The sequence below is a fragment of the Hetaerina americana genome, unplaced genomic scaffold, assembly GCF_022747635.1.
Source record: "Hetaerina americana unplaced genomic scaffold, ioHetAmer1.1.p SCAF_37, whole genome shotgun sequence".
Lineage (NCBI taxonomy): Eukaryota > Metazoa > Arthropoda > Insecta > Odonata > Calopterygidae > Hetaerina > Hetaerina americana.
In genome coordinates, this window is record NW_027286952.1 from 803,511 (window position 1) to 824,218 (window position 20,708).

A 20,708-nucleotide genomic window follows, 5' to 3' on the forward strand; every position below is an offset into this window, starting at 1 on the left:
CAGCGAGGAATTGACTCGGGAGGCACGCACAGACACAATAAAACGCTGCCTCCCTACACCCTGGTGTGGCAAGGGAGAAGATCCAATGGTACATGCGGCACCCCCCCCTCCCCCTCCAGCGTGAACGAATGCACACACGTACGGTACACAATTCCAGTCCATTGTCAGCCATTCCCCTCCCTTCGCTGTGCCCATTACAAAGTCCCGAAAAGAAAAGCTTTGGTAAATCAATTGCCTCAATGCAACCGGATAATCTGAAAAGCATTGACGTTGACTCAACTGTTAAATTTCATAAATACACATTCACACCTCACAGTCCATTGAGCTTGTGGGTAGCTCCCGTGGTAGAAGCAGTGAGCAGAAGTGGACCGCCTGCCTTTCTCCTGGAAGCTTTGTACACGTAATTCCCTTGAATGGTGGACGTGGAGAGGGGTATGATTGTGGTGGGGGCAAGAGTGGGAGCTCCTCTCGATTCGGAGACGGTGGTGGTGATGGTGGGTGGCGTGAGGAGGCGAGAAGATGATGAAGACGTTATGTTAACGCCGAGGTTGAGTCGGTCGTCACCCAATTCCTCATATATGCCATCAGCCACCTGATTAGAGGAAAAAAATGTTATTTAACCACAGGGCAGCTTTAGAGCAAGATTCAGGCACTTAGATCCACACAAGCAATTTTCTTCACTCAAGAGAAGGTCAAAGTTGAAGGGAGCAGAAATATTGATATACAAAAGACTTAATATCAGGCTCAAGTATTTTAGAAACATCACTTATATACACATGGCTCGAGGAACAATAAATGACAAAACATTCCTGGGTGCAAAAGTAAAATAATTTGCAGCACTTTGAAAGACCATAGGTGAACGTGCAACGATTAAGGTCACAATCCATGTCCTTGATTGCCATCTACAGCAAAAGAACTTTTTCGGTTGCTCTCACTCAGCCGCGACGGCACAGGGACAGAGGGAGTAAAATTGCCGAGCGTCGTGCTCAGACGTTGGTTTGGTGAAATATTTATGAGCATACGTATGCTGTCTGTCATATAACTGTCAATTTTCAAAAAACCAACAATAAATTCTTTCTGACCACGTCTAGCGTCTTACCTATCAAGAGCGATTCACCTTTAACAAACAAGATAACACCACACGCACTTGTAATGATTCAACTGATATTAATAATGCAAAATCATCCATAACACATTCATACTTCAGTGCAGAGGTGTGCCAAGAGGAAAACATTTGCTTTAGAGGAATACTTTGAGGAGACGATAATGCAAGCATGGCCAAATGTTACCTACAAAGTCATTGAAACTAATGAACGTAGGTATGTACGTGCATACGTATTCGCATATACACGTATAGAAAAGTGTGTGTGTGTATATGCACACAAAGTAAAGCTACATCACAAAAACAAAATAATAAATTAATATTCACTGCAAGTGACATAGACATTGTTCCTCCTATTCTTCTCTCTAAACCCACACAATGTTGTTTTTGTGGTAACTTACATCCAGGTCAAAGTCTACAATGTTGGTGCCATCCAGCAGTTCCATCTTAATGTCCATGTAGTCACCCATGTCATTCTCAGTCTTCACGTCATCCTCAAGCACCACTACACCCTCCATCACTCCGTCGTCCTCGACAACCACTTCCGTCCCCTCCGTCATGTCCTCCATCTCGTCCACCTCCTCCTCCTCCCCCCCTCCCAGCCTCCCCACCACCACCAAGCCACCACCACCACTCCCTCGCCCCCCCTCCTCCTCCACCCCCTCCTCTTCCTCCTCCTCCCCCCCCACAACCACCTCCCCCTCCTCATCCTCATCCTCCTCCCTCTTCACGCGCTGCATGTGGCTCTGCTGCTGGGGGAGGCGCTGCTGCGGCCCTCGACGCTCCACCTTGTGCTTCACCTTGCGGAAGTAGCCCCGGTCGTTGGACAACACCAGCCCACTGCTGCCCCCACCGACCCTCCTCCCGGCCACCAGGTACGTGGTTGTCGCCGAGCTGTTGCCGACGGTGGTCGCCATAGACATCGGGGATGCCGGCACGCCGGTGCCACTCTCCTCATCCTCACTCTCCTCACACGACATGCTGCCGGCTAGCGAGACATCCCGCTTCATGTCACCGCGTTCCAACAGCTCCAAATTATCTGAAATAGGACGGCCGTCAGAAAGCTCAGCTCCATTCACATGCCATGAAAACACTAAATTGACTCCACAGTGAGGTTCTGACGTCAAAATAATCTAGACGCAATAAATAAAACCTTAAGTAGAGTTTATTACTCCATGACTACCACGCAAAACATATCAGTCACAGAGAATTAAAATAATGCGCCCACAGTTGCCACTCTGGATTCAATATAATTGATGGTTCCTGGCGTAACTTTATGGAACCGATTCATTATAAATAAATGAAAGGACTAACTTTGTAGTTCCACGCGAATGATTTATTCACCTGATGATGAAGTTTTACTTCGAAACCCGGGTCGTGTGAATAAATCGTTCGTGTGGAACTACAAAGTTAGTCCTTTCATTTATTTACTCGGAATTCAGACTGATAGTTAACATCAATAGAAAAATCTCAACCATTGCATCGTATCCTGAATTCACAGGCTACGATGGCACACAACATGCCCCACTTTCGCCTACGGTCTGCAAATTCACTATGCTCAGGGGGACTTCTTTGGCTCTTTCACTTCCAACCGGACTGGGAAAATTCCAAAGTCACCATGGACCAGTCGTGATCAAAGTCCCCATCTAACACTATTTCAAGTTACACAACTCCACAGATGCAGAGTAGGACAGCAATGAGACGAAACCTATCGAAATAAATTTAACAAAACAAAAAAGACTGGCATGTCACACAAATTCAGTCAGTTGCACGTCTGCTCGACTGATTGATGGCAAGTACAAGTGGGAAGAATGAGTGATCAGTGTAGACACTGCTATACGTTTGCCTCAATCGTCAAAATGCAAATGTCTCCCCTATCAAAGCTTACTACACCTAATTATGTTATCTTTTGTTATTAAATAAACCTCAGGATGGGCATGCAATAATAACGTCTAACAATCCTCATGCATACTGATGGAAAAGAGAAACTTACAACAGGTAGTTGTGTGATCAGGAATGCGAGGGAGTGCAATCTGAAAATATGGTATTTGCAAATGTGAAACAGCACTGCCTGGGAAACAAGTTCCTCGTTCCAACACTCTCCACGCTGATGCCTCTCACCTCACTTGAGGTCTATTGTTTCTCAATTTCTTGAATCCCTTTTCAATTTCTCGAGTTTTTCAAAAATTTGGTATTTTTTGAAGGCAGAGATAAGGAAACAATAGTTTCATTCGCAGTTTCATCAATGTTTTTTTGGTAGACTAGTCAGGAAACATTAGACATTTCTATCGGAACCTGGTAATTCGGTTTCTGTTAAGCATAATTAGACTTGAATTATTTATTTGCTACTATTAACAAACAGCATTTAAATTGTATGTTATTTCAAGTGACCTTGGATATGTTTGCAGTAGAATTTGGAAGATTGTACCAGTAAATTTGATCCATCAACAATGGAGAATATACAATAATTATTCAAATATGGCACTTAATTTTTCAAAAACATCAAAATTTGACAGGAAATATCGATTAAAACCCTTGTAAATTACTAAAAGAGAGATGAATGCAAGGCTGAATATTTATCATTACATACAATTCAATAGCGATTAGAATAATCTCTCTTCCATTGTGAAGATTGTTTTTTGTGTAACTATGATAATACATACAAATGCTAAAAAAATGTTAAAGGAAGTAAAATGGTGGATTTTCATTACAACTAGAGAGTTACTAAGAGAGAAAATCGATCTTCATTACTCTTTGTGTGTATTTATTGGCAATGATTTTATTTTCCTTAAAAAGAAAATGCTCATTAAATTTAAAATAGTAGAATTTTGAGCATCATAAATTGAGTAATATACAAGAAAATACTATCTTATCACAGAAAACCTTTACTCTGGTTTCAAAGAAAGGTCTTGCATTAAGTGAAAACAAGTCTGGGAATCCTTGAAAAGCATTTAAGAAGACAAAATTGCAAATTATCTGAGAGCTGACGTGATAATTATTTTTGCAAGTTGATTTTTCTTGACCTTACTATATGAACATCTGTGGTTTCCCAACAAATGCTTGATTTCCCATTTACAGGTTCTTATAATAAATGATAGTGGGAGAGGGTGATAGCGGAAGAAGTACCCCCTTCCACTTCAGGCTAATTTACCTACCAACCAACTTACCTAATGAACCTACCAACATTGTGTACCCAAGAATGACGAAGTAACGTTGAAAGCTATGTCAAAATATATTTTATTAATGGTGGAATGGTGCATTATCATTTGCTATGAATCCACCATGTTCATCTTCCACAACAATATGCCTGAATCCACAAAATTGAGCAGATGCGAATTCTGGGGGCATCAGATGTAATAATAAAGTCGATTGAATTGGTCATTGCTGACAACCTTTCGCCAAAAATGTGACATCTCATTGTTTTGTATTCAGGAGTTAGCAAATGATTATCACATGGTGTCATAGAGTTAAGAGTCAGTTAGCTTAATCAGCTGAAACATTTTATATAAGTTATACTGACCCTAATAAATAACCCTTTGTTCATAATAACTTTGTCTTATTGGTGTAGATGAACTTAAAAGGGCATAAATCTAAGTTCAAAATGATTAGGATTTGCATCAAGACTGTAAATTCCATTTAAAGGAGAATTAGTGATTTTACGGTCACAATGATATTTTTTCCAACCACCATACGAAAAGAAACAAGCTGGACTTCTTCACACAGCCCTATGCCCATGGAAATTTATAATAGCATTCCAGTACTTTTATTTTGCAGTTCAATCTCACCTTGTTTATAACATGGAGTGGAACCTCCCTAACAAGCCCCTCAGACTGAGAAACTTGCATAATGAGCAAAATTATTTGACCAATAGTGACTTGCTTCAAGAGCGAATTTTGCATGACATGCGATGAGGAGAGGGGATTCCCTGGAATCATTGCACGCCTGCTTCTTCAGCTTGCCTGCTAGCACTCGATCCACTCGCATCTAAGCATCACTGGTGATCACACATTTTTCCAAACTTGTGCTCAAACATGTTATTTGAGATTTTTGTGGAGCAAAGTATAATAATATTTTGTGTTTAGTTTTTAAAATGTCACTGAAGAAAAATCCACAAGAAGAGAGCCGCAAGAGATTAAGAAAAACCATAGAAATGAAAAGTAAAATCATTGGAAATCAAGGAACAAGATGTGAGCGTAAATGATCTTATATGCAAATGAGCATTAGTTGACATAAAGATTAGCACTATCCTCGAGAACAAGGGCAAGATTAAGGTGATAGAAGCTCTAAAGAGAGTGACAAGAATATCTATTCAATGGTTGTGTATTCTCAAACATGTTGAAAGATTGCTTCTCATTTGGATAAACGGAAAGCAAGTGCAAGGCATCGCTATCAATGAGAACATCATTTGTGGGAAGGCCACAGTGATTTTCATCACTGATCTAGTTACAAAAATGCCAGAATTATCACAGGACGAAAAAGAAGCATTTTAAGAGAAGCGTGGTTCGAGAAGTTAAAGAGAAGAACTGGCATCCACAGCATTGTGAGGCATGGTGACGCAGCGAGCCCAGAGTCGGAGGCTGCATTGAACTTCAGCGGTGAATCAAAAAGCTCTCAGATTCTGAGGGTTACCTATCCCAACAGGTTTTCAATTGTGATGAATCGGGTCTCTTCTGGAAGAAAATGCCAAAGCAGAACTTTTTAACAGCAGAGGAGAATGGATTGCCTGACCACAAGCCAATGAAAAGCCATTTCACTCTGCTATTTTCCACCAATGAAAAAGGCAATTTGAAAATGAAACCACTTCTTGTTTATCATTCAGAAACTCCACGAGCCTTCAAGAAGAGGTAAGTCCCATGCAAACACATTTTCACCGAATTTTGAAGCACCGACAAAAACAAATCTCTTAGACAGGTTCCCAGTAAAAAGGCATTGGATACGTCATATCATAAATAAAATTTATTTTGATTCTTTTTTGCTTTAATAAATCGAGTTTTCATTCCCAGTTGCTTCATTCCACGAAAGAAATAAAAGATTGACTAAATCTAGTTCATCATTTTGTTCCCTGCATGGAATGCATTATGGAATTTTACATTTATTTCGATGCAAAACGTCGCTTCACTCTACGAGAAAGATAACGGCACGAATTATGTTCGCTGCATACGTTCCACTACACTTGCCTGGGGATCACCACCTCGAGCTGTAAACACATTTAAAAGACAAAAAACACCAGTTCATTTGATTGCCCATGAAGCCTGTCATGCTCCCTTAGTTGAAAAATTAAGCATCTAACCTGTACCATGAGTGTATATTCTAAAGTGCTTGATATGTTCAAGATCTAACCAACAGGATTATTCATAGAATTCCAGCACACATAGCTATGGTGTGAAACAGCAGAAGGACCAGCATGTACCACATGTCTACACTAAGAGGACTGCTATGGGTCCCCAAGTTATGAGTTTGCATATGTATTGTTAACTGGTTTTGGTGCTGAAAGCTCCCGTTTTTGAAGGCAAGGTAAAAGCTCTCCCACTTAATACATTTTTCCATGGTGTTCAGGAATTCATGGAACAATGAAACTGGATTACAATATACATATGTACTTCTAGTATTTATGCTTTAGCTTATTTTCTGCAAGTTGCCATATGATATCCCTTACACCTGAAAAATTGATAGCTGGGCAAATTAAGTATTATAACTATTACCCTCCCTATTGTTTCATGGCCACGGCAGAGGCCTGGAGACTACAAGTGACATCTTACGGGCCACAAAGTTGCTCCCTCATAATTTATCCACGTAATGTCGCTAAGTACATAATCAAGTGATAATCTGCAGCACCACATGCATCTGAAATAAAGAATATCCGGCAACTTTGAGGGCGAGCTTTCACTTGCCTTCTCCCAGCACTGAAGCCACCCAATCAGTTCCAAGCATGCACTAAGGGCCAGTTCTACTTTATTGTAAATTCCACTTCTTTGAAACGCTCTATCTTCAAAACAATTTTATCACAGTCCCAAGATGCCCAGGGAAAGTTAGGATTTTATTACTATGCTAGGGAAGGAAATGTAGGGATGAGAGGAAACAACAAACCATTATCTGACGGCAAGTCAAAATTCATTTGGCTGGCATTCCACCAAGGACTGCAAATTGAATTTTTGGCAAAAGATTTTCACATGCAAGGAGAAGAAATTTTACGGTCAAGTATCTCAGGGAAGAGTGGATGATGAAAACATGTCATTCTCACAGCCTTTGGTTCCTCACCTGGCGTCTCAACTTTAAGAATTAACCCAATCCATTCCCATTTACCATTTTAGCCGTGAATACTTGCCACACCATGACAAAGTTAATGGCATGGATGCCATTTGTCTTCAATTCCATTGAGGCATGAAAGAGTGTGCATACCTGGACATATCATAGCCTTCCTAATTGCATTTGGATCTTTCCGTGACCACTTCTGCACTTCTTCATCCATTTTCGGAATTTTGGCAGGGTTCATGGCCCATAAACAGCCCTTCCGCTGTTGGCTGCCCACACCCGACGATGACACAGATGATGATGGTGATGAAGATGAAGATGGTTTCTCTATTTTCTCAAAGCACTTGTTTAGACTCAAATTGTGCCGAACTGAGTTCTTCCAACCATTTGGAGCAGTCTTGAAGTACGGGAAATGCTCACTGAAATGAAATTGAATGCAGACATTAAAGATGAAGAAGAACGCCCTCACAGATTACCATCGATTGAGTGATTGGCGTCTTTGAACTTTAGCCAGTCTATGCATTGTGCATTCACTTTTGTTGACCCCAGCCCACTCCATTCATGCAAAACATTAAATGAGTTCGCACACTCAAGATTCGGAAGATACGTCAGTAAAGTGATAAATATAATTTTAATCAAATAATATTTACCTTTGAGGATGTTCATTTAAACATTTACTCCTCTGCATCAAGAAGTTATAAACACACCCCCTCGTAGAAATGCACACACACACACACACACATATATATATATACAGGGTCCAACATAAAAAGAGTAATGCGCACTCTCAGGGAATAAATAGATTGATCCTACTTGTACAAATGCTTAAAATTCTTCAAAATAATTTCCCCCTGCATCGATACACTTGTGGAGATGTGTCTGCCGCGTCAGGAAGGCACCCTGAAACTCCTCTCGACGGGAATGTCTCTCTCGGGAACATTGAGTAACATGCTTTAAGTTGCTTTCTAAGGTCTTTCAATGCTCTCCCTTCAGTCGGGGGAACAAAATAATCATACGGAGCCAAGTCATGACTATAAGCCGGCGGGGGGACCACCTATTAGGGGTGATGATGCTCTGGGCCACAAAGTTGGTAATGATGAAGGATGTGTGGCTGGGGCATTGTGGTGGTGGAGCTTCACCGCGTGTGTCTTTGGCATGCTACAAAGTCGAAAAATACCATTCACGCTGAGGCACGTCTTTCCGCTCGGAGCAAACTGGCAACCAGCCGCGTTGGAAGGTAAGATCCCCCACCACATTTCCCGACCGGGTTTAACGTGTGGCCATGGATGGTCCCATCACAATAAAATCATGCACATTACTTTAACAATGGTCTATGCATGTACGGGTGTGCACATGTATGTATACATAATAAAACCGTGATCCCTTAGGCAAGATTTTTTTGCAAAAACAAGGACAAGATTGACCCCGTGTCTCATTCAGGAGTTAATAAAGAAAGAGCAGTGTGATTCTTGTGCCAAATGTTACATTGGTCGGACAGGAAGGAGATTTCGCACGAGAATAAAGAAACATGCTGGGAAACCAAAGACCCCTCTCTCCCTTTTGGCAAAACACCCCATTGTCACATTTGCAACACGTGCACAACCCTCAAGCAATGGTTCTTCGTCCCGAGAGAAAAAGCCCTGGATTGGACATTCTCAAACAATTGGGATGCGTACCTCATGGCTCCATGCTTAATGGCCGAGTGCTTACGAGCCATCTTCCCCTCCACGTGCCTCTCCTTCCCCAAAGCACCAAATCCCTCCCTTTCTTTTTCTTTCCCCCCTTGCTTCCCTTCCATTACCACGCCCCCATTCCAGCAGTGGCACTTCCACCTGCACTATCCTACCCTCGACACCCCCCTCCCACTGCCTCCTGTTTCTATTTACCCCTCTTTGCCCATATACATGCATACATTAAGAAAAAAGATGCGCAGGAAATCAAATCAAGTTTAATTTGGTTATTTTCTTAAAGGAACCTCTATCACAACGAGGGTTTCTCAATAGGCCCTTGGAAAATAAATATTTTGGGTGAATTTTTTCTCGTTTTCAACATCAACTCTCTTTAGCTCTATACACTTTTCCCAGTGTTCCTCCAACTTTCTCAAGCTGTCCTAAAGTAGTATCAAATGTAGGGGGCCAAGAGTAAGTCAAATGGTGGGGGCCAAATCTGGTGAGGACACTGGTGGATTATGTAATAATTCAAACTTGAATTCCATAATTCCGACAGCATGTGAAATTCACACAAAAGCAGGGTAGGGGGGCCAGTTCCTTTTCCTACACCAGTTATGGTTTCCCTGCAAGTTCTGGCACACGAAAAATCACCCATTTACGGAGAAGCTGAGGGTGTCCCTGGGAATCAAACCAGGGCCCCCACATCAACAGTCAAACACTCTACTACATTCCCTGTCTTAAAGGAAGTGAAGCCCCTACCACATCCCCCGCCTTCCTACCAATTCCATGGTAGGAATTTGCGATCTCACCTTAAGAGTGAGGAGAGAGAATCATCTTTCCCAGGAACCACATGGCCTTGCATGGTGCTGTAATCTCATGAGGGATTCATTACAGACACACAGTGGAGGATACAGAAACCATAATAAGGGATGACAAAGAATAGCTCAAGTGCACTTGGAGTCACATAACAAAACTCTCTCATTACAACTTTACCTCTTCAAATTTTGCTTTTGAAGTTGAGTGGTTAAAAGTGATATTCATGGGATGACCAGGACCACTGAAGAACAATTTTTATTATAGAAACTAGGTTAGCCTGGATTAACTTCACTAATGCTCCTTCACTGCACACACATGGGATGCATTACTTGTTAGCGTCTAGCTGAATATATAGTTGATTCAAAGCTGCTAGCACACAATTTTTGCATTTATTATTATTTATTTTTGCATTTTTTTGCACAAATTATCATTCACATTTCATTAACAGAAGTACTTGGTTTTCAACAGCCTATTGTCTACATTCCAGTAAAAAAAAATAATTCTCCACAATTTCAGCCCTGACAGCTCAATTGCAGTGTTTTTCCAGGATTAAGTTCACAATTTCTCATGTTTGGTGGACATTATGCAAAAATTGTGATTTTACATCAAAAGATCAATGAATTATTGTCACAACACATATTTAAAAACTATAGATATTGCTAAAGCAAAGGTTTTTAAAAGATTGCCAAAATATTTTTATGCACTGATTTCTAAAATTTCTCATGCATTAACTAATGAGTTAATTTAAATTGCAGTGCTAACTTGAAACCTCATTTCTTAAAATACTGGTCACTGATTTATTTTTTAATTTAATGTAATACATGGATTCTTATAGCTTAATTTTCAACTGTTTTAAGTTCCAACCACGTTCTCCAACATAACAGAGTGTTTTTAAGAGCTAGATCTCCCCGTGAATGGCATCATCATCCAAGAAAAAGCACTGCACATTGACACAAGATTGGGAATTGAAGACTACCTTACACATTCAAAACGTTCAAGAAGCTTTCGCTATTTTCCCTCATCACATATAAATAAAGGAGGAGAGCTATGGTTTAACAGATAAATAATAATCCTTCCTCTTTTACAATTAACGCCTGTTTCTTATTATTACCTTTACTCCAGCAATTAAGCATGTAAAAGTGCAAATGCGTGGCAGTACCGTCTCTAGATGACGAACGCATTGATTTAATGTTCCCTCCTTGCAGAATTAAATGAATTTAAATCTTGATTCTGAGATAAATGTGCTGCCATATTTGTGCAAAAAAAGAAATTTTCTCAATCTATTTAATTTCCTTCCTAAAAAATTTCCAGAAAAGTATACCCAAATTGGACCTAGCCTATGTTCCTTTCAGAATTTTTACCATGCAAAAAAATCAGACACCCTTACTCTGTACTGTCTTGGCAATTTATCTCCAAACAAACAACAAAAATTAATCATTACATTAACATATTCTCGGGATGAATCCAATTAGAGATTACTTAAAGAAACTGCGCGAGATGCATCGACAGTGACTTTTTGACAAAGTTATCTGCTAATATGCATTACAATGCAACAATTGCAGAGCGTAAAAATCATTCTCCTTGATTGGCATTCGAACCTGGATCCCTTGATGTCCGGCCAAGTGCTTTAGCCAGTTAAGCTATCGAGGTGTCCTCCGACACTCTGAAATTTTGGGGCTTTAAAAGGAACAAGATGTTGTGATGAAAAATCGTACATACAATGTCGCAGGCATGTGTGCATCGTTGTGCATGAAGTGCCACAGTAGACGAGGTCAAAGCCAACTTTCAAACACTGAGGGTGTTTTACCTTTGACAAATACGGTAAAAACAAAATATAAACATGACTTTAAGTTCCAGAAACTACATTAAGTTGCCACAGTTTAAAGATTTTCATGCACCAAAACCAAAAATTACCTTGACTTTCCTTTCTGCTGCGTGTGCGTGGATTTACTTGGACCACCTGCCAATCATAATCCGAATAAAAGACAAATAGTTTGGATTCAGTCTTTCAATAACTGCCATTGAAGACGGGAATGCATCCATGCTTGTGAGAGCTACTAATGCTGAGTCACCGGCCACCCACAAAACCTTGTTAGGAGGCCAAAACATTCATCTCACTCACCACATAAAATTGTAGATTTCAGAGACTGGGAGGCTTCCCGTGGTGCTGTTCTTCAGCGCCATTGCAATGAGACACGAGTATGAGTAAGCTGGCTTTGGATACGAGCGCCCAATCTTCTCCGATTGGCTGTGAGAGTTACCACTCTCATCCAACGAGTCAGTTGAGGATGATGAAGATGAGGTGGGGATGTGCTGGGTGTACACTCGGCCGGCATTGATGAATCTCTTCTGCTGCTGTGACGCACTTCTTGGCGAGCCAGACGCTGTCGAGTGCAGAATATGATTGCTGGATGGTGTGGTTGTGGTCACCTGCAATGACACCGAGCGATTAAATCACACCAAAATTACCTCCACGTATTAGACCCAAGGGCTGGTAAAAATGCTAAATCACTGGTTAATTTATAGAGATGAACTTTGGATTAATGAGCTAGATGAGTCTCTACATCCAACACAAAAACTGGAAAATGCAGCTTTTACCAAAAGAGAGTGCCTGTTTTCATTTGTGTTTGTTAGCAAAAGCTGTTATTTCCTTCGTGTAATACTAAAAGAGCCACATTTCAATGGTGATGGCTGCAGTTGAATTTATCAGAATGGTTGGAAATTCTTGTGAAAGTCACATTGATAAGTAATTCGAGAAAAGAGAAAAAATGGGATTTCTGAACAGTCTAATGAGTAACCTTTGTTTGAACAAGGTTCAACTAGGCAACATGCCTTTCAAAAAGTTTTTTTGACTTTTGTTTTCCTATTGTTCTAAAATTTGTTATTTTAAATATCTGAAAAAAATTATGAGTCAATAAAATATTATTTGTGTGTTTTCTCAGGAGAGAAATGTGCTGGTTCATGTTACTTATTCGGATGATAGTGAGTGAATCAGAGCAAATGTGATGTAGTACATACGTTCAGAGCATGATGTTCAATGCTTCATGCTTCATGTTATAAAATAACCATACATCATGATATGTAACCTTGAAGATACTGTGCTGCTTCCTTCTTTACCAGGAAACATTATTTCAATTTTGATGACACATGGATTTTAAACAATTACTTGTATTCATGTCTTTGCATTGCATGAACTCATTATTGTTTGTAATTTAGCAAAGTACACCCAAACATTTTATTCTGTTATCATTAGTTAATTCCACAAGCCGGAGTATCATTACTTCATCTACCATTCAGGAATTCAATTGCTCCACACACCTACTACTAGAAACTACTCACTTGAAAGGTATGCTGGACTAAAGTGAAAAGGGTTTAACAATTTTGCTCAATAATATCACTGCTTGTATTTTTAATCAAATTTTTCCAAGTGTTTGGTTGGTAAAACATATTCTATATTAAATCATTCAATTAAAAAATATTTGGTAGCATGACCACTTGAAATAAAAACTATTTTTGGTTCATGTCCAAACAATGAGAACCAATTCCTGATCCTCCATGAGCAGCCATTCCCCTTTGACATGCTGAATGTATTTTCTTGCTCGTGTAGCTCTCTATGGACAGCTTGATATCCCAAAATTATGAGAGAGATAGAGATTTGATTCTAAAACCATCCTCCAGCTCTTAAAGTGAACCATCTAAATGCTCAAGTTTATCATCACAGTGGGTCATCCGCCTGCAGTTGGCAGGTCCTTGGAGGCCTCTTCTCCGCCATGTTTTCCTTCCCTTTGCCCTTCTATTCAAGTCCACCCCCATCATCACCCATCCCTCCTCCGCCCCACTCCTCTTGCCTGCCCCCCCTTCCAGCACCTAGAGGCACTCCCCTTCCCTTCCTTCCACCTATCTCCTCCTCCTCCTCACCCAGCCGTTCCATTTAAAGCTGCTCCGCGCCCACGTCTCCATCTCCTCTGGCCTTTCCCTCTTCCACGCAGTCCACCATGTTTCACACCCGTGCATCATGACACCCAACTAGTCTCCTCCTCAGCCCAATATCCATTCCGCTACATCATACTTTTCTCTTCCTGCCGAGTGCTTCCTCAGCCATCGCCATCCTCATTTCCTTCTCACTCCTATGGCTTTCCATTGCCTCAGAGATACTTGCCCCTCTCCAACTCTGCCGGCCTTTTTCCTTTCATCTCAATCTCATCCATTTCATCTACTCCACCAACATTCATTTGCCTTGGTCTTGCTCCTGTTCATCGCCAAACCATTCAGATGCTGAAACATCCCATTCAATTGATTTTCTTTCTCGGCCACAAGGATCATGTCATCAGCAACCTGATGCACACAATCCTTCTTTCTCCCGTATCTTCTCTCGAGCACGTCCTTCCACATCAAGGTTGAAGAAGGCGCGGGAGGGGGGGGAACAGAGGGAAAGCACCCCTGCCGTCCCAACAAAATCAAGCCAACCCCGTCCTCTTTTCATAAATATTAATGCAAACCTCCTGGTTAACCAACAAATTTCCAATCAGTCTTCTGTCTCCCCAGTTACACACCTTTTTCCTTTAGGATTTTCAGAAGTTTTTCCCATCGCACAAAGTGAAAAGTTTTCATTGAATCAACTAAGCACACAACCTTTCCCCTTCTCCACACATTACTCTCTGACCGTGCCAACTACTCTGATCGCATCTCTTGCGCTCATTCCTCTTCCGAAGCAAATACTCTCCCTCCACTCTGTTCCCATCCATGATTTTGTTTTGTCTTCCTCACAGCACTCTTGACAATATCTCTGCAGCATACGTGATGACGATTATTGCACGCTGCTCCTCACATAATCTTGTTCCTTTCTTCTTTGTCCTACTCTCAAGAACAAATTGAGTAGTTTCAGGCATGATGTGGTGGAAGTCAAACATAATGAATAACTGATCGAAGCAATTTTCCACTTGATAAAATTTTTTTTAATTTTACGACTGGGTCTCGATGTATTACATCATCATCAGGTCTGATTACCTGATGATGATGTAATACATCGCAACCCAGTCGTAAAATGAATAAAAATTTTATCAAGTGGAAAAGTGATTCGATCAGTTATTCATTAATCTCAAGAAATTCAGCCGCCACTTTCCACTCCAGTAATTTCTGTTGCACACGGATATTTTGTTCAAGTTAGTTTATCTCTAAATCGCTTCCTTTCCACTGAAATGAAGACTGAAATTTGGTACTGATAAAAAAATATTAAATTTTGGAATTTGATTTTTTGTTACCAAGGGCTTGTCTGAGTCCTTGATTTTTTTAATATTTGGACTTGGAGCTACTGTATGAGCAAATAAAAAAATCATGGCTTAGAAACACAGCAACAGCAGGGGCTCTGAAAAGGTTAATTGAAGTATTTTACAGTTTTCAGGCTTTAACTACTTCTGGGAAAAATTGGTTCTCGCATGCCCAAACATTCTCCCAAATATTAGTTTTCCTAAGTGGTCATTCGACCACTGTTGGTTGATTTTGTATGAATGTTTTATCTCTGGTAGAGGTTTTACAGAACTTACAAGGGATTTGGCATTCACCTGTTGGTACTGGTGCTTGGGGGAAGACTGTAGTTGCCTTGATGAGGATATTGCAGTCCGAAGTAGGGGAACACCATTAGTGACGGCAATGCGATGGTGATTACTGCTGCCTTTTGTGAGAACACCTGAATTGGTTACAGTGTAGCTCTTTATGTGCGCCAATGAAACCGTGGTCGTTGCAGGGGTGGATGAAGCTGCCACCGTGGTGGCTGTCATAGGCAAGGAGATCTGCGATGCCTCAGACACACCACGTTTTTCTGTGTCCGAGAGGAGAAGCACAGAAGGGGGAGGGGGGGGCTGCTGCTTAGGCTCCTGCTTCTGGCGCACGATGGTGACGGGCATCACGCTGCTGGGGCTGACCATCATCCCGGCAGCATCCAGGTCGAGTCCCATTCCACTGCTTCCACCCCCACCCCCACTCCCTCCTCCACCCATCCCCACGCTCCCCCCACCTCCAACCACACTCGAGGTCATCCAGGAGACCATGTCGGCAGAGGAGGGGCCACTGATGCCAGACAGTTCAAGGGGGCTGAGCATCATCATACCATTGACACCAGCACCACAAAGGCCACCAAAGCCAGTCCCATCGAGGGAGGAGTCGAGCAGGTCGAGGGGTGGGAGATCTCCGAGCCCGAACTCACTGGACCCCCCTCCTCCCCCGAGCAACACACTGTCGATCTCTGTTTTGATGTCACAGTCCAGCATCTCCTGAAGGGACAAGCCCCCATCTTGAGGGGAGAGGTAAAGGTCCATTATGGAGGCCACCACAGCACTATGGGGTGCGGGGGACACGTGTGTGCAGATGCAACCGCTCCCCCAAGACAAGGTGACAGGGTGTTTGGTGATGCAGATCAGAGATGTGGGTCACCCCACAACACTCCACCCCAGAACAGGAAGACAGTTTAAAACGCTTAAGGTGGCCCATAAACTATAACTGAAAAAAAAAGAAGAGAAAGAAATGCATCAAATATCCTGGGGCATATTTATGTCACCACCACAAGAAAAATCTATTTGATTTGAAACAAGTTATCAATTTCATTCATCCATACTAAATACCAGCATTATTATTTCTCCATTTGGCAGTTTACAAAGGCTTCACACGATTTGTTCTCCGACCTGCCATCTCTCTTTCCCAATTATCCTGACCACAGCTTTATTGCATATTTCTAATTGCGCCAATGGAAATATGAAGAACTGCACGCTGGACCCTGACCCCATGCAATGCACAATTGAAAATAATTGATTGCTTTGCCCTAGCACGTTGGACAGCAAAATGTTGTGCTCCTCTTTAGCACAATGCTAAATTTGAGGCCATGGAACTTGACAATAAGACTTGTGAATAACTGACCTTTCCCAATGACCCCATCCAAATATGCAACTGCAGCAATAGAACATAGATGCAACGCCTTGCATTTACAAATTGGAAACAAGGTGGAGTGAGGGAAAGGAGTTTGGATATGGAGGCTCCCTTGGCTCATTATTGAACAATTTCAGCAACAGAGTCGGCTAAGATTTCCCAGAATAATTCAACTATCATTATAGAGGAGAATTAGGAGTAGAAAGATGGAGATTGGTTCATGATAAGACAGTGTCATTGCATAAGATAAGCATCATTGCATTCCATCATTTTCTATGCTTGCATTAACCTACCATTTCCCTGCATTTGTAAACAAATTTGTGATCCTTTAAGCCTTAAAGGTTATTTCTAGCTTAGCATTATTTAACCACTAAAGAATGAGTTCCTTCAGCATATATCACCGGGAAACTTCATTATGCTCCATTGAGACCCATATTCCAGGAATTAAATTTGCAACCCCATATGTGTTTTTATGCTGTTTTTAATTCCTTACACAAAAAATAACATTGTAAACTATTCCCTAAACTCCCGACTCCCATCGTCATTACACCAGAGGAAGGCACAACATCCATTATGGCAACATTGGAACTCAAACATTGAGATCAAGGCCCAAGGAAATGGGCAAATAGATTATATAAAAAATTACCCAAATGTATAAAGGATACCAAGGGAACTACCCCTTTACTACATAAATTAAAAAGATATCCACAATGTAACATGTTCCACTCGGCTGACCAATATCCCAGACCAGTGAGTCCATACTTCATAGAAATACTCCGTGATTTCGAATGGATATTGAGGTGTACGTTACATTTAATGTGTGTGTGCACTTGTGCAACATTTAATGCAATTGTTAGCACCATATTTTGTGTCTCAAGTGAGCCTGTATGCTCTTTTTTGATGTGCCTCATATCATCCACCATCCAGCTGGTGTTTTATTATTTGATCTTTGCGCAGAGAAAATGTATTCTTGTTATAAGGAAAATTTCTCACGTTGATTCTGCATTAAAAATTGAGATTAGCTTTTAACTTCTGAATGATACAATACAATACTTTCATAAATAAAAAAAAATTATTTCCAAAAAATACAATAATTCTATAACCATGGAGCCTTCTAATGTATAAAATAATACCGACTATTGGGACATTTTATAACAGATTTTTGACATTGAGACTGAACAATTTATATAGGATTTGCTCAATACAACACATTCCAGCAGGTTTAGGGAGGAGGAGAACCTACTCCCCAAAGAAAGACTGCTGATACCATTACAAGATAGGTCAACAACTGGACCAAGCATATTTACTTATCAGTAATTACGTAATGACTGCGCCTGAAGTTATTTGGTTTGTGCCTCCCTTGAAAATGAGAATGTGTCGAGTGCGTGAAAGAGTGCGAAGGCATGATCACAAATGTAACTCCTGTAAATTTATGCATTCAACGATGCTCAAAACCGAAGCATTTAAATGAACAACCAGTAAAAAGTGATTGTTTCACTAGTTGAAATAATATAAATTAGGCATCTAAGGAAGCTGTCTGTGCCATGTTCAGAAGCCTTACTCATGCTAAGTTAGCCCTGTCTTTCGGACAGTTGCATAGAATGTAATTTACATAATTGCTGTGATGTATTATATTTCCTTTATATTTATTATGGACAAAATTCTGATAATCTATTAATACATGACAAAAGTGACTAGTGCAATATTTCGACCTGAAAGACATGAAGCCATCCAGTGCTAATGTAAATAGCAAGGCAAAATATGAGAGTCATCATTGCTTATCTAACGGGCAGAGCAGCACACCTCAAACCTGGACTGATGAGATTAATTACTCGCGCTGTAGGCCATTTGTTTTCAACAGCGACCATTACGTCTGTGCATTTACATCATCACTCTTTAGTGACGTTTCCCTCATGACTCACAATTGTTTCATAGGAAAAAAATGGTATTTACGGATACTCCAGAGGGGGCACCAAGTAATAAATGAGGGTTTCTCATCCTAACCTCCCTCGCTCCCTCCTGAGCAGGGGGCACCAGAGCGGGGCATACACCTAGCAGAAGAGTTATAAGTATGCCAACAGCACTCAGAAAAATGGCAATTAAATGACACTGATGGGGCCATGAATTAAATTCTAATGCTTGAATCAAAGGATGCTATGCACCAATTAAACAATTCTAGAACATATTTATCTGAAAAATTCACTCTTTCAGATCCAGGGGTGACTTTATGGCAAACAGTACAATTCGAAGAGGACATGCAAATTCCAAACAGCCAAAATCAATTTTATGGCACATGTTGAAGTCAACCAATCAAGATAAATTATTCCAAAGAACAGGTGTTGCATTGTTCTGCTTAATTCTAACTTAATTACTCCCGAAAAATGAGTTAAAAACCCTAAGAGTGATGACACCAATTCCACCAATAGTCATTCTATCCATCCATCATTTCAATGTGCTTGGCCCATCTCAACGGCATCATTCAAGAAAGAAAACATCCCAAACAAGCCAGGCAATGAACAGTGTAGCAAGCATGAAATAGTCACGACAATTTTCATCGTTCATTTCCCCAGGCACCCCTGCCACTGTTCAAGGCTTTCAACATCAGAATTCGGTGACCTATTTTAAATGTAATGTTATCATCATGCACAGCAATATTTCCCTGGATCGCTTCACCAAAATTTGAAGTGTTATTTGAATGAAATAATTTCCCTTCAGCTTTATCAAAATGTTAGTGGAAGTTATAATGTTATTGCCTGAGATGCCATTATAAACTATTTGACACCTTTCACATCAACATCTGAGGGCTCCAATAAATGCTTGAGCATGCGTGGCCCAATCCTGGGTTGTCGGAAGAACAGTGATGTGTTGTGTGTCATTAGACCTGCCCGAGTACACCTCAGCACAAATAATTTAAGCTGCTTCACCCCTTTATACAGGGGCATTAAAACTCATTTCTAGAAGGTCTCTCCCAAATTGGGCATTCCTTCTTCTTTTGGCTTTCTACATCCGGTTCTGTAAATATTAGCCTAAACTGACAAAACTTTGTAAAATTGTTTGTAACCAGAAAGGGGGTGCATGTTTAAATGATATTGGACTTTATGGAAAACAGACATTCAAAAGTTATGTGGAATCAGCTGGGAAAACCTTAGAAGTAAAGGTTCTTCAGTTCATAGAATGATTTCTGCTGAGGCCTATCAGATGGGTAATAAGAAACAGACCACACTTGGTTTCCTCTAGAGAGTAAATTAGTATTGTTTTGATTTACTAACAGCTATCATGTTTCATTCCATTGCACTTCCTTGAGAGCTTCTGATATCTAGGTACTTGGAACAATATTTAGATCAAGGTAACTACAACCATCAACAATTAATTGTGAGATAAATGCAATCATGACAAAACATGAGTTAGTAGCATTTGATGTAACATTACTGGGGCAACAATTTCAAGAGTGTACAAATCATTTGCCTTGACCAGTGAATGATTTTTACACTCTGCATTTGTTGCATTGAAATGCATATTCGCAGATGACTACGTTTAAAGTTACTGTTGTGGCATCTACCGCAGTCTCTTGGAAGTTACTGGGGCATTTAATAAGCACAAAAAAGCATCACTATTAATGAACCTTCTATACTGGGGTTTGGGTGTGTGAAAAAGTTGATGAAATTTTTTTCGGGTTTGGGTGTGTGAAAAAAGTTGATGAAATTTTTTTCGGTTTCATTAGATACCGTGTAATTTAAAACCGATTGAAATGTTTAATGCCCTCCAAAACGATAAACGGATCAAATGATTGCAATGCATATTTTAGCAATTACTCCCAAAAAATGACGCACTTTCACTCAGCCACTGTTATTGCCTTTTCATGACTCTATGAACATTTTATTCTCAATTATATAAATTTGGTTGCGAGTAACCTGTACAGTTTTTCTCTAAAATAAGCGATCAAATTATAA

At 40.6% G+C, this 20,708-nt stretch overlaps 2 protein-coding genes across 2 annotated transcripts; both read right to left on the reverse strand.

Moving 5' to 3' along the window:
• Positions 1–159: 159 nt before the first annotated feature.
• LOC139691522 (uncharacterized) lies at positions 160–1,658 on the reverse strand. Its single transcript, XM_071589381.1, has 2 exons — positions 1,504–1,658; positions 160–592 (listed from the first exon to the last, which is right to left on the reverse strand). The coding sequence occupies exons 1-2, from the start codon at positions 1,618–1,620 to the stop codon at positions 311–313; spliced, it is 399 nt and encodes a 132-aa protein (XP_071445482.1). The 5' UTR covers positions 1,621–1,658; the 3' UTR covers positions 160–310.
• Positions 1,659–16,265, reverse strand: jumu (Forkhead box protein N4 jumeau; the record flags this gene model as incomplete). The annotated part of the gene is made up of 5 exons (XM_071589343.1): positions 1,659–1,697; positions 1,798–2,141; positions 7,502–7,773; positions 11,963–12,270; positions 15,384–16,265. Coding segments are annotated over 5 exons (1,845 nt in total), but the record flags the coding sequence as incomplete, so codon positions are not given.
• Positions 16,266–20,708: the final 4,443 nt, after the last annotated feature.